Here is a 13,561-nt window from a genome sequence, read left to right as displayed (position 1 = left end):
AGCCTGGTGTGCTGCAGCCCATGGAGTTGCAAATAGGTGGACACAACTGAGTGAATGGACAACAGCAAGAACTCTCTTTGTGTGTGTGTGTCTGTCAGTTGCTCAATCATGTCTGACTCTTTGCAACCCCATGGGCTGTAACCCTCCAGGCTCCTCTGTCCATAGAATTTTCCCGGCAAGAATACTGGAGCGGGCTGTCATGCCCTACTCCAGGGGAGCTTCCCAAGCCAGGGTTGAACTCACGTCTCTTGCGTCTCCTGCATTGGCAGGTGGATTCTTTACCACTGAACCACCTAGCAAGCAACAACTCTCTTTAGCATCTTTATCTTTTTAGCTGAAGGTCTTCCTCTAGTGTCACTGAGCAGTAGAAGCCAGGGAGAGAGCAGATGCACCAGGCCCCAAATGTATTACTTGAATTAGTTCAAGCAGCAGCTGGTTATAGGTAGGTGTGATTTAAGGCCAAAGCAGGTTAAATCTTTATTCTTTTGTACTCGTATATACATTGTTTCTTATGTTCTCTTCCCTTATGATTTATCCCAGGATATCGAATATAGCTCCCTGTGCTACACAGTGGGACCTCGTTTTCCATCCATGGATATAATAGTTTGCATCTACTCACTCCAAACTCCCAGTCCATCCCTCCCTCACACCCCTCCCCCCTTGGCACTCACAAGTCCGTTCTCTACGTCTGTGAGTCTGTTTCTCTTTTGTAAATTAACTATCCTTCACTAAAAATAAATTTGAAAAGGAAAAATTTTTGCTCTTTCATTAACTAGCTATCTGATTGTGTGAAATAGACATTAATATTCCTATTTTCCAAATGAGAAACTGAGACTCAGATAGGGTAAGAGGGTTGTCTTAAAGTGATATAGACAACAGACCAGGCATGGAATCCAAGTATTTGTGACAGCAAAAACTATGCAGTTCTTTTAGCAAATTAATTTTCTGCTGCTGGATATTTTTGTCAGCACAATGTAAAAAACAACATCTCTCTTATAGTTTTAGTGTGACAATAAGAAAGAAAGTTTTGCATAAAGTAGTCAACGTGGGCTTCCCTGGTGGTCCAGAGGTTAAGACTCTGAACTTGCACTTCAGAGGGTGCAGTTGGATCCCCGGTCAGGACAGTTACACATGCCCTGGGGTTCGGCCAAGGAGAAAGGAAAAGAAAAAAAAAAAAACAACTCAACCATTAAGACTCCTTCATCAATAAATTAATAAATAGATTCTTTAATAAGAAAATAAAATAAACGACTTGACCTACAAAGGGTCCACAAGCATTGGTAAGGTAATTGTTTTACTTTTGCATTGTTATTGCATATAAGCATATTTGCCTCAGGCCGACCCTCCTCATGAAGCCCATAGCTCTTAAATGCGAGCTTTGCACACAACAAGGAGCCCTGGGAACCAAGGACAATTGTCGCACTTTCCAAAGCAAAGCGTCAGGGAGCGAGCGCCTCCATGTCGGCCTTCTGCCAGGAGCATCTTCATGTGCTCGGGGGTGGTAGCAGTTCTCCTTTCAGCGAAAGAGATGCTCTACGGCAGCCTTTAATTCCCCAAGGCCTGTTTGAACAGTTGGGGCTCTCAGAGCAGTCAGTTGAACTGGATTTGCCTTTCCAAACAGCAGTCATTAGAGCTCCTGTTTCCTTCCCAGGGATGGGTTTCATTTTCTGGGCTCAGCTTCCGGCAGCCCCAGGTGCTGACGTCAGAACTCCTTCCTCTACGGTTGGCATGCCTTCAAAGTGCTTTCAGCAGGGCTCAGATGTGCAGATTCTGAGAGATCATTTACCTGATCAAGTCTGAGGCCACTGGGAATTTAAAGGTGTCATGAAAAATAAAATAGATTCATATACAATTTAAACACATGCTATTAAAAATACCATGAGGGTCTCCCATACACACTTATTATATGTCTGTCTGGACTGAGAATCATTTTTCCTCTTTTATTCTACAGACTTAAAGCAAATGCAGATATAAAGGCATGAACAGGAGGCTAAGATTGACGGAGTCCTTCACTACTTCTCGTACCCTCTGATTACATGACGTGAGGAGAGCGCAGAATCCAAAAAAGATATTTGGAAAATTTATATTTTTAGTACAAGCACATTGCTTTAAAATCTATTGAGTAATGAGGCTCTGAACCTCAAAAATGAGAAAGGGCTTATTTATTTTCTGTCTCTCAGCTACTAATTAGAAGTGCTGGTATTTGAAGGCATGATTGTCTGGCCAAATTCTCTAATCAGTTCCTCTGATAGCAAAAAGTATTGTCAAAGTTTAAGATACCTGACTCATTTTAGTATTTAGACTTGTGGACTCTCTTTTGGGCAGGTTGGGCCTCTCTGAAACATTGATGGTGGAGCTACAACTAGAATTCAAGACATCTTCCTGGTCTTGTCTTGTCTACTTACAAATGATGTCTGAGCCCCCTTAAGAAGCAAAGCAGCACTGCTTTATCTGTGCCTCCTTTTGTTAAATTCTAGGTGACGCATGTTATTTTTTTCTACACATTATGAGGTGGTAGGGTGATAATGGTAGGGAACTTTTATGGAGGGCTCTGAAGACAATGAACCTGGTACTTGTTTTGCACATATTGTTTCATTTACTCCTAAAGATCTTTCAAGTTTTTTTGTTTTATTTTCCAATTTAAATATGAAAAAAAAAAAGTAAGGATTATGGTGGTTCATTTAAGACACAGAACTAGAGAATGGATATTATGTGATTTGAGCCCCAGTGCGCCTGGTCCAGGGCTTCCCAGGTGGCACTAGTGGGAAAGAACCCGCCTGCCAATACGGGAGACATAAGAGATGTGGGTTCTATTCCTGGGTTGGGAAGATCCCCTGGAGGACGGCACGGCAACCCACTCCAGTATTCTTGCCTGGAGAATGTCATGGACAGAGAAGCCTTGCAGACTGTAGTCCATAGGGTCACAAAAAGTCAGACATGACTGAATCTACTCAGCATGCACACACGCATGTGCCTCGTCCAAGGCCATGCATGTCCAGACTATCGGATTCCTTTAAGCTTGGTCCCTGCCATCCCCTATGTTCTCCATGGTGTCAGATGACTCCAAACAGAATTTCCTTCCCACTTCTTTTCAAGTGGCTCTAAAAAGGGTCTTGGATGCTTTTTCTTGCTAAATATATTTATTCTCATCTCACTTAGTTTCTGAATAGAGTTGAAGGACTGTCCATTTCTCCTTGATTAAGCATTTTGTTTTCTGGAGCCCAGCTTACTCACCTGGTTTTCTTCCGCCCTCCCTGTCTGGCCCTTGGTCCTCGGACACATCACTGTTCCACTGTCTAAAATTTCCTAGTTATACTCACATTCTAGATGATCTCAATGGGTCTCTCTCTCTCTCTCTCTCTCTCTCTCACACACACACACACACACACACACACACATATGTCTATACCTACACATGAATATGCTTCCCTGGTGGCTTGGTGGTAAAGAATCCTCCTTCCAATGCAGGAGACAAGGGATTGATTCCTGGGTGGGGCAGATTCCCCGGAGTAGGAAATGATAACCTTTTCTAGATTCTTGTCTGGGAAATCCCAAGGTCAGAGAAGCCTGGTAGGCTACAGTCCATGGGGTCGCAAAAGAGTCGGACACAACTTAGCCACTAAATAACAGTACATACATATATGTACACATATATCTTCCACGTGTCTCTCTGGACCAGACCTCACTCCTAAACTCCAGATGTATGTACCCAGATACCTGCTCTGAATCCACACCTATTACCTAGTTGGAATCTCAAACTTCACACAATCCCAAGCTGGATTTGTTATCCACTTTTCTACTTCACAGCCCACACTCCTCTAAAACATAACTATTTGTTCCCACCCATTCAGTCACTTAAGCCCAAAATTCTCACCTTTCTAGATTCTTTGTTTCCCTCATGCGTTCCCTTTAATCTCTCAGCAAGCCCTAATGGTTCTTCCTAGATGCAGCTTTCTTACAACTTCCACTATGAGAGCCCTGGTCCCAGACACCAGACCCTCCTGCAGGCTTCTGAAATGCATCCCAACTATTCTCTGCCTTTTCCTTTGTTTCCAAGGTCCACTCTCCACTGTGCAGTTAGATGAGTTTTTAAAAGTTACATGTGAGTCTGCTTCACTGACAAGTTCATTTGTGCCATATTTTGGATTCCATAGATAAGGGATAACATATAGGGTCCTATCGTAGAGCACATGGAGCTATATTCAATATCTTGTGATAAAGCATCATGAAAAAGAATATAAAAAAGAATGTGTATATTATGCATAACTGGACTGCTTTGCTGTAAAGCAGAAGTGAACAGAGCATTATAAATCAACTCTACTTCAACAAAATAAATCAATTTAAAAAGAAAATTAAATCTGATGGTGTCATGGTTCTGTCCTGCTGAAAAACCATGTCAGTCTTCAATTTCTGTTTGTTGACTCCGTACATAGAAATCTCAATAAACACCTAATGAAGTGAATTTCATTTCATGACAATGCATACTTAGTATCTCAGACATATGGAATTAAGACTGTCTCTGATAGAAAGGGATAGCCAAGGAGAGGAACAGGGGCTGGCTTCTGTGAGTGAGTGGGTGCTGAGGAAGGTTTAGGAAAGCATGCATCCCAGATTTCACGTGCACCCCTGAAACCAGAGTGACTCCTGAGCCTTGAACGTGACTTCTGATGAAGTCGGGGAGCTTGGTTTTGTACACATCTGAGCCAGGATAGACCACTGGGTGCTCAGAGAGCCCACAGCAGCACTTTTATGGTGAGATCAATGAACCCAGGGAGTGGGAGGGTCATGTTTCCACAGCAACCCCACAGGTCATGTTGTCTGGGAGTTAATGATCTAAGGAATGAGAATGGGTGCTAAGGGATTAATTGTTTGACTCTTCATTAACCCAGGAAAACACAGTGAGCCACATTTGTCTTCCACACAAAATCATACAAAATTCTCTCTTTATTAAATATACATTATTTACAGTGTAAGTCTTTCTTCTGTACAACAGGAACCATAGAAAACAAAGAAATCTAAGGCTAACTTTTTTTTTTTTTCCCCATACAGTGTATTAAGACATGTTATATGGTCTTCAAAACTGACTTGGAATGAGGCAACATCACTTGGGATTCTGTTTCAGGAACAAATATGAGAAGGTCAAAAGGAAAAGCTAGACTCCAGAAGATCTACAAAGAGAGGTGACCTGTTTTGTGCTTTTGCCATAATAAGTATCTGACATATATATTTTTGGAGAAGAGGTTATTTTGTATTTTATCATTTCCTTGTTAAAAATAATTTCCCTGCTCTTTCCCATTCTTCAAGAAGGAGGACCACTCTATGCCAGAATGAAATTGATTTTCCATCTGAAGTGGACATTGTAATATTGCATAACAAGGATCAGCAAACTATAGCCCATGAACCAAATCTGATATGTTGCCTATTCTTGAAAGCAAAGTTTCACTGGAACATAGCCATGACTCTTTGCCCATGTGTGGCCCACTTCCTACTACAACAGGGAAGATGAGCAACCGCAGTGGAGACTGGCTGTCCTATAAAGGCTAAAGTACCGACTATCTGGCCCTATGCAGTAAAAGTTTGCTTGTTCCTTCCCTAGCACATCCTGGAGACTTATCTGTGGCTCCCCCTCAGCCTGCATTCCAATTCCCAGTGACACGTCTGCACCTTCTGAGCCTCCTCCAGTAGACTGAGGGGAGAGACAGCCCAAAGCGGCACAGCGTGTCAGGAGACCTGTCGACTACGATTCAGAAGGAAACACTCTTGATGTTGGACCTCACTAAATACAAAGTCCCTCTTGCCATATAAGTACACTGTTGTACGCAAGGTTTGGTATTTTTGCATTGGTATTTAAGGCAGGGCAAGGTTACACAGGTTGACACTGCCATTCAAAGAGAAGAGACTATAATTCCCGTGAAGGCTGGGGGATGGTGTTGGCTATAATTAGGATGTCTGACTAGGCAGAAGCTCATTAATACTATTCCTTAAGGTTTATTGAAAATTCTATCTATGGGGAGGCCTTCCAAAGAGTCTGCAGGGCAATACAACAATCTGTTTCATCTGGTTTTCATGTCCCCTGAGGCTACTTCCGGCATTGGAGGCATGGAAGAATATGATGTTGAGGAAAATCAAGACTAGGATCTAATCACTAAAACAATTAGCTTCACCTTTGGTTCTGACCTAAGACAGCCCTCTTAATTTGTCCTGCTGTTTTTGCAAAAGTTCCCCTGTATAGCTGGGGATGTTTGAAGAAAGTAGTGTTCCCAGATAGTGTTGGGTGATAGGTCCCTGAAAGTATTCACTGCCAGGGATGGGGAGAAGCACATCTCATCATCATTCTGGCATGTCCATGCAAGGCTGGACCAATAAGGGGAGAGGACGATCCCTAGGCTTATTCCAGGACCCCAGGGCTTCTACCCATGGGGAATGCTGATTCAGGGGAGTGGACCTAAGGTGCTTCCTCATAGTTCCTCTAAGTGTTCAATCTGGGCAGATTGGATGATTGTGATGATAGCTCTAAAGCATCCTAGAAAAATCCCGATGAAATACAAATCAAGGGAAAAAAACGTGGTTGATATCCTGGGAGGAGACAGAAATATTGTGCCAAATTAAGTAAAGAATTCCTCGTGCAAACCCCAGGATATTGCCTCTTTCCCTAATGGGTAAAGTGAAGATCCAAATGCACTAAAGAGATTCCCGAGTTAAGAGCCAGGAAAGTGGGAAGAGCTGCCGCCGGTGAGTCTCTCTGGAAGCAGCAACCCTTCCATGGGAAAGTCATCAGTCGACACCAAGTTGACACCAAGGGTTCTCTCTTTCTCCTCATCCTGTTCCCACCAGGTGTGGTCAAAACACTCAAACCAACGTTTGCTTTCATCTTTGCTCATGTCTGTTCTACCGCTTTGTAGACTATAAACATTACAAAAGACAGACAACTCACTTACAAAGTACAGTAGTTCACTAAAAATAATGTGCTTTTCTGTTCTCCCTCAGAGTACCTTAGTGCAAAGTAAGACAAAAGTTACTCAAAAGCAGAAAAAAGAGTTAAATATGAAAACCTCCTCTGAAAGTTTCAAATAACTGTCGACTCAAAAGAAAATGTGTTTCTTCTTATCATACAGGAAGTCTGAATAACAGCCCTATTTTGACAAAGAGATTGTGTAGATGTGTGTTTGTGATTTTTTTCCCTTTAAGAGGTTCAAATATTTGGAATTTGTGAAGCAGAGATGAAAACGAAGGACAAGCAAAATCTGCAAACTAGATGACTTAACAAGAGTGTGGGTGAGGCAATGGAGGGAAGGTGAGAAACACTCAAGAACAGAATAGAAATAATTCAATCACACTTTGTGTGTGTGTGTTTTTTTTTTTAATAAGAAAACACTTTCAAACTGCATGAGAGACATGAAATAGCACTCAATTGTCTTCCAAGTATTCTGAAAATTTTGAGTTTGATGACACTTTCTTCCTTTAACCATCTCTGCATTGTCAGTAACAAGGAAGCCCCTTTATTGATTTGGTCTACTTGGGACTTCTAGGACAAAGGAGGATTAAGTATGTCTCAGCCTTCAGGTTAAGGAAGAATGAGTATCAGAGCTATACACTGTGTATCAGATTGCCTTTGGCAGACTCAGGCTACAATATGATTTTGATGGATTGTAGCCATGTAGGAATTCAAAAGATGCCGGTTGTTGGTGGACAAGCTGTCAAGACTTTTTATAGAAAGAACTCGAGGGCCTGATTCTTGTCTCTCTCAGGATCTTGGAGTCTCCCAGTGTAGCTCCTGTAACTGAATGAGCTTCTTGCAGAGAAACGTGTGATTTTTTTCAGAATTGGAAAAATCTCCCCAGCGCACAGATATGAGACCTCATTTAGATGGATGACACCTTTGAGTCAATGGGTTACTCAAAGCAGTACTTCATCCAGTTCTCCGAGACCTTCCTAAATTGAGTCAATATGGTTCATCAGGATGCAATAGGGTTTTAGGAGAAGCTAGAGTATGACAAAAATGCCTTAAGGAACATCTGGAAGAACAAGGGCATGCAATAGGTCATGAATAAATTGTATAAAAGAACTGGGAAATGAAAAGGGGAAAAATGGAGATTGTTGTTTCCGACCTCAGATAGGGTTCCTGTGTGATCACTGAGGTCTGACCCTTAGAAGGAGGGCTTTCAGAATCCCCTACCCAGAGTTAAAACAAGAATGGAGAGAATACAGCTTCCCCAGAAGTACTCTTGAGATGGAGACCATTTATTCTTGTCCCTACAGAGTCAATCCATCTCCCTCCAGAGAAATATACCTGCAGAGATTGATACTTGCTTTAAGAAAGAAAAACAAAGCAGCTTGTTGAAGGCAGAAGTAATAAACAAGAAGAAATATATATAAATATTTTCCAGAAAGTATCTGCTTCTTTCAGTCTCCAGCAAGTCTACGACAACAATACATGCCTCCCCTGCCAGACGTTGGGCTTTCCAAGGGCAAGAACAAGGTGCAATGGATGTTAATATGCTCAGTATCTAGCACAGCCCTTAGAGTATTGGGTAATAATTACTCCATGAGTGAATTAAGTACAGACCAGTTTCCCTCTTTTGTTCTGATCCTGCTCCTGCAACCCTGTGGTGGGCAACAGTCTAACAAAAGATGGAAATCAGGTTAGTACCATCTCTATTATTACTCAAGGGCATAAAAACTGTTTTGAAAAAATCAGCCCTAGGATCCTTAAAATAAATATTACATTTGCAGTTCAGAGTAGAGAATAAGTGAAGCTTTTCTTAAAAATATATCTAGAGAAGTGACAAATGTCTAACTCTCTAGACAAATTCTCCTATAAACCATAGCATTCAAACCTATACACACAAGGAATGAGGCAGCATTAAATATATGTTTACAGTAAGCACACACACTGCTGCTTACATAAATAGATTTGTTTGGTGGGAATGATATCAATGAAATAGCCCCCTTAAAATGTGAAATTTCACAGGTGTTTTTGGTTTTCCTACAAAGCACATTCTATAAAATACTTTGGTAAACAGCAATTACCAAAGAAAGTTAAAGTGTAGGATTATGGCGATCCAGCTGGCCAACATGTGCAGTCAGGAAAGCTTAACTGTGGTTAAGGAGGCGTCAGAATGCTTTCAAAGACTTCTGCTTTAGATTATAGTTGGTCAAGGATTGAAACACACAAATCAACAGGTGCACAAAACTCCATGGATTTTGGTACCAGTGAGCAAAGATAGGCAGAGTTTACACTTCTTTGTCACTGAAAAGTGTATTTTCCTTTGGAGGGAGCAGCATGCTTGCTTTTCATATACATCTAGTGAAAGTTAGTGTTCTCTGGGGTTATGAAATATTCCAACCCTGTAAAAATAAGTTTTATTTAGCCCTGAGACTCTGCTTAAAAGAGTGACGTGCTGATTGCACTGTCTTGGCATTCGTCATTAAGTCTGTGATACATAGTATGTATGGATAGATAGTCTACAGATATGGGGAGGTTTGCTGGTAGATTCTGTAGTGGAGATGTGGCAACGATGGAGTTTCCCAAAGTTTTCACCCTACAGAACTACCCACGAGTGTAAGTAGATGAGAGAAACGAATATTCCAAGTCGGCCTCTGTTAGTCCTCCATTTCTTATATCTGTACTATGTCAGCAAAATACAGTCCCTACTTCTCAGAGACTTGAATAATGAGCAGTTCCAGTTTTATTACTCAACCTTCTTTTTCCTTCCATTTCATTATTGGAGATGCTTCAGGCTAAACCCACTGCACTGCATAGTGACTTTTATTTCAGGGGACAAAAGATGATGTTGCCAAGCAAAAGGCTGATTTATAAAGCCTTTTTATGGAAATAGAAAATTCAAAAGTGAACATTGGAAGTAGGAAAGAACAGGGCAGGAGGAAACAATATTTTAAGATCTTTCCTCTTATGAATGGATCATTCATCTTATTAAAGTTAGAAGGGGGAAAAAAAAGATGCCCTTGTTAGAATTACTTTAAAATAAATTTGCTAGCAAAAGGATATAATGGAAATGATTAAGTAAGAATCCACGTAAAATTTTAAAAAGAGAGTATGTCTTTAGAACACCTTCTATTTGAGAAATATGATTGCAAAAGAAATCCTTTACCCATTTTCTCTGACACTGAAAGCTTAAAATAGACCTGAAATGGGGTGAAGCTGAGGAGTCCCTCACTGTGAGCCTCATCATGCAGGAAAGTGTTAAAACAGTCAGAGGTGACAGACACGAAGAGAAAAAGATGGGATTCAGATTGAGTCTGCCTTGTAAAGAGAATCAGCAAGTACTTTCCACATCTGTGGCTCATTCTGTTTGCCTTTCCAGCATACGAGAACATTTGTATCATTTTCCCCTCATCCTTTCCCTGAAGATGGCTCAGAGGCAAAGAGTGAGGAATGCTCCTATAGAAAAACCACCAGGATTCTCACCACCACCTGGGGGATGAGCCCAAGATAGCTTCTTGAAGGAATGATGATGTTCCTTGGCTGTTTTGGTACCAAAATGATGCATACCCTGAAACATGTCACTGCCTCATCTGGGAGTTTATGCCTGTAGAAAAAAGCATGTGGGGACCTTTATATACAAAGGATGCAGCAGACTTGAAAATATGATGCACTGCAGAACCCAATGGCTCCTCTAAAACTATGAAAAGCAGTGGTGGCTTCCTGGAGCTAGTCAGAATGCCTCACACGTCAGTTCATCCTAAACCTCCTAGAAAAAAATGGCTCGGTGGCAGACGTGGGTTATCATGTCTATTCTAAAATGTGAAACTTGTGTTGACTCTTTTCACCAGACCTTTAGTGAGAGGATGGAAGGAAAGAATTCTGTTTGGCATTTCTTTGCTTTCATGCAGTTTTTGTTTGTTGTTTGTTTGTTTTGCTTTTTGTTTTTGCCTTGTTTTTATTTTTCTTTAAAGCTGAGTTAAGATGGTTTTAGCTCTTTCATGGAACCAAATGCTATTTTAGACTTTGAGTTGCTTTTTGATGCAACAACTGATAAATATATATCTGTATAATAATCTCAGGAATGACATAGCTAACATTTCTTACAAAATTAGAAGAGGCATTTTTGAAGTTATAGAACATCTACTTCCTAGCAGCTGTCTTTTTACCTCCTAGTTTCAAGCGACTATTTTCCCTGCTTCCCCTAGGTTTACGCTATTGTGTGCTGTTCTGAAGTGTCAGCTGCAGGGGAGAGCAGTAAGAAAGGAACACAGTAATCACGTATGACTATCAGGAGTCCTATTTTTGAAAATACTCAGGGGATAAGAGAGTGAACAATGATGATGAGTTAGGGCAATGGGCTTCCTATCGTAAGGAAAATTAACACACGACAAACCTCTCTTTTTCCTTTTAAAGTGCCACTGACACAAACCAGGCCCTAGCGTCTTCCTTTCCGGTACCCTGAGTTCTCTGGTCAGAGTGGCCTTGGAATGGGGGAGGGTGTCGAGGATGATGGTTACATGCCAAAGTCACAGATCTCAGGTTCAAGGTAAGCCCGCAAGACCGAATTGCTGCAGAACTGAAGGGTGCATCTTAGAAAGCAGAAATATAGAACCGAATATGGACATGTGCACACCCATGTGTCTCTTCCTTGTCTAAAGTAGTCAAGTCAGTCTCTTGAGTGATCATTTTCACCGTGATAAGTTTGTTAAAGAGGAAGGCAGTGGCCATAGCTGCCTAGTATTCTGGGCTGGTTTGAGGGGATAGATGCTGTGGTGAATGCAGGTATGTCCCCAAAATAAAAGGGAAACAGAGAAAGAGAATGACCAAAATTAAAGGATAGGAGAAAGTGGATAAGGAGGAACCAAAAATGAGCAAAGAAAGAACATGAGATGACCCTGCAGTTTTTCAGATGAAATATTCCCGCTTACACTCGCTCACTGTGTTTTGCAAATCAATGTCATTTCTAAAGGAACTGTCCAAATTTTCTGGATATTCCTTCTCCTTCATCTGGTTGGTGCGATGTGACTGCTTATGCTGGTAAAGGAAGCGGCTCATGATGCCAACGATCGAGAAGATGATGAATATCACCACTGCTATTACTCCTGTTGAGAAAGAGGGACAAGAGAGAAGGCAATTATCACAGGTCATCTGATCAGGAGAAAGAACTGAAAGAAGACGACAAGGGCACTCAGAACAAAGAACCAAACAAGAACAAAAGCAAGCAACAAACCCTGCCCCATGTCCAGAAATAAACACAGGCTGTAATGTTTCCAGGCTTCAATTACCAAAAAACCCCCTCTTTCAGACTGGTGACGGAGCAAGCCAGTTTATATCAGAGTAGCTTATATTTAACAGACTAAGAATGTCATCAGATAAACATAGAATCAGACTAGCAAATGATCTCTTGATAAATTCTTTCAAGACTTGCCTTCAAGAATATGCCTGCATCACTTTTAATTAGAACACTTCTTTGTCACCTTGCAAATAACTAAGTATCTTAGAACTATTTCAGCATCCTAGAAAAGAATATTTAAGTATCTCACTTCCCAGTACATACACTATGGATATAAATTTGTTTACGATATATGTTTGCTTTACTAAAAATGTCTTATTAATCATGAAATGCTTACTAAACATTCAGGACAGTTTACCCTGCTGCACACTCGGTAAGATGCAGAGTTGTCTGGAGATGGTGCCCTTCTGTCCTCCAGAGTCAACTGCAACAGCAAACGTCTGCCCTATTGTGTCAGATTCTCCCCTACTGTGGTTGATTGTATGTGATTCTACTGGACCTACTTGGCAAGTCATCCTCACCCATCCTAAGGTCTTGTCCCTACTTTGCCAGGAAGTCTCTTGAGTAGTCAATAGCAAAACCAGCAAAGGACGGTAAAAATGTGGATACTGTCAAATTGTGAAAGAGAGAAAGACTCTATGGGAGAAAGAATGTTTCTCAACATTTAAATCTTTGAAAAATATTTATGATAGTCAAAGATAAACTCATTCCTAATAAAGTATATCTTCTGCCATTTTCTTATTTAAGTAGAATGACTCTTGAGACAACATGTTTATTTTACAAAGTAAGATGGTTTACTTTTTAAAATATTCCTAAACCATAATATAGCATTTCACCCAACTATTTTAGAACAAGGCGAAGTAAAACCAGGTTGGGACTCTGTGGGAGAAGGCGAGGGTGGGATGTTCTGAGAGAATAGCGTTGAAACAAGTATACTATAAAGGGTGAAACAGATCACCAGCCCAGGTTGGATGCATGAGACAAGTGCTTGGGGCTGGTGCACTGGGAAGACCCAGAGGGATGGGGTGGGGAGGGAGGCGGGACGGGGGATCGGGATGGGGAACACATGTAAATCCATGGCTGATTCATGTCAATGTATGACAAAAACTGCTACAATATTGTAAAGTAATTAGCCTCCAACTAATAAAAATAAATTAAAAAAAAAAGAATCTGCAGACTATTCTACCACTGGTAAATAATATTGCTGGACTTCAACTTGTCATTGACATATTTTAAAAGTCGATGAAATGTGTTATGTGAATCATGTATTTTGTGCTCTTAAAAAAATAAAAGAATCTGCCTTCAAAAAAAAAAAAAAAAAA

General features: G+C 40.9%; 1 protein-coding gene across 2 annotated transcripts in view; it reads right to left on the bottom strand.

The window, feature by feature from the left end:
- Positions 1 to 4,908: 4,908 nt before the first annotated feature.
- CNTNAP5 (contactin associated protein family member 5) overlaps positions 4,909 to 13,561 on the bottom strand; it is a 995,558-nt gene continuing 986,905 nt past the window's right edge. For both annotated transcript variants that reach the window (XM_043894748.1, XM_043894749.1), the window contains one exon: positions 4,909 to 12,048. In XM_043894748.1, coding sequence (XP_043750683.1) covers positions 11,852 to 12,048 — 197 coding nt within the window. In that variant the 3' untranslated portion in view covers positions 4,909 to 11,851. The remainder of the gene's footprint in view (positions 12,049 to 13,561) is intronic.

This window comes from Cervus elaphus, chromosome 33 (genome assembly GCF_910594005.1).
Source record: "Cervus elaphus chromosome 33, mCerEla1.1, whole genome shotgun sequence".
Lineage (NCBI taxonomy): Eukaryota > Metazoa > Chordata > Mammalia > Artiodactyla > Cervidae > Cervus > Cervus elaphus.
This window is presented reverse-complemented; position numbering and strand designations above follow the sequence as displayed.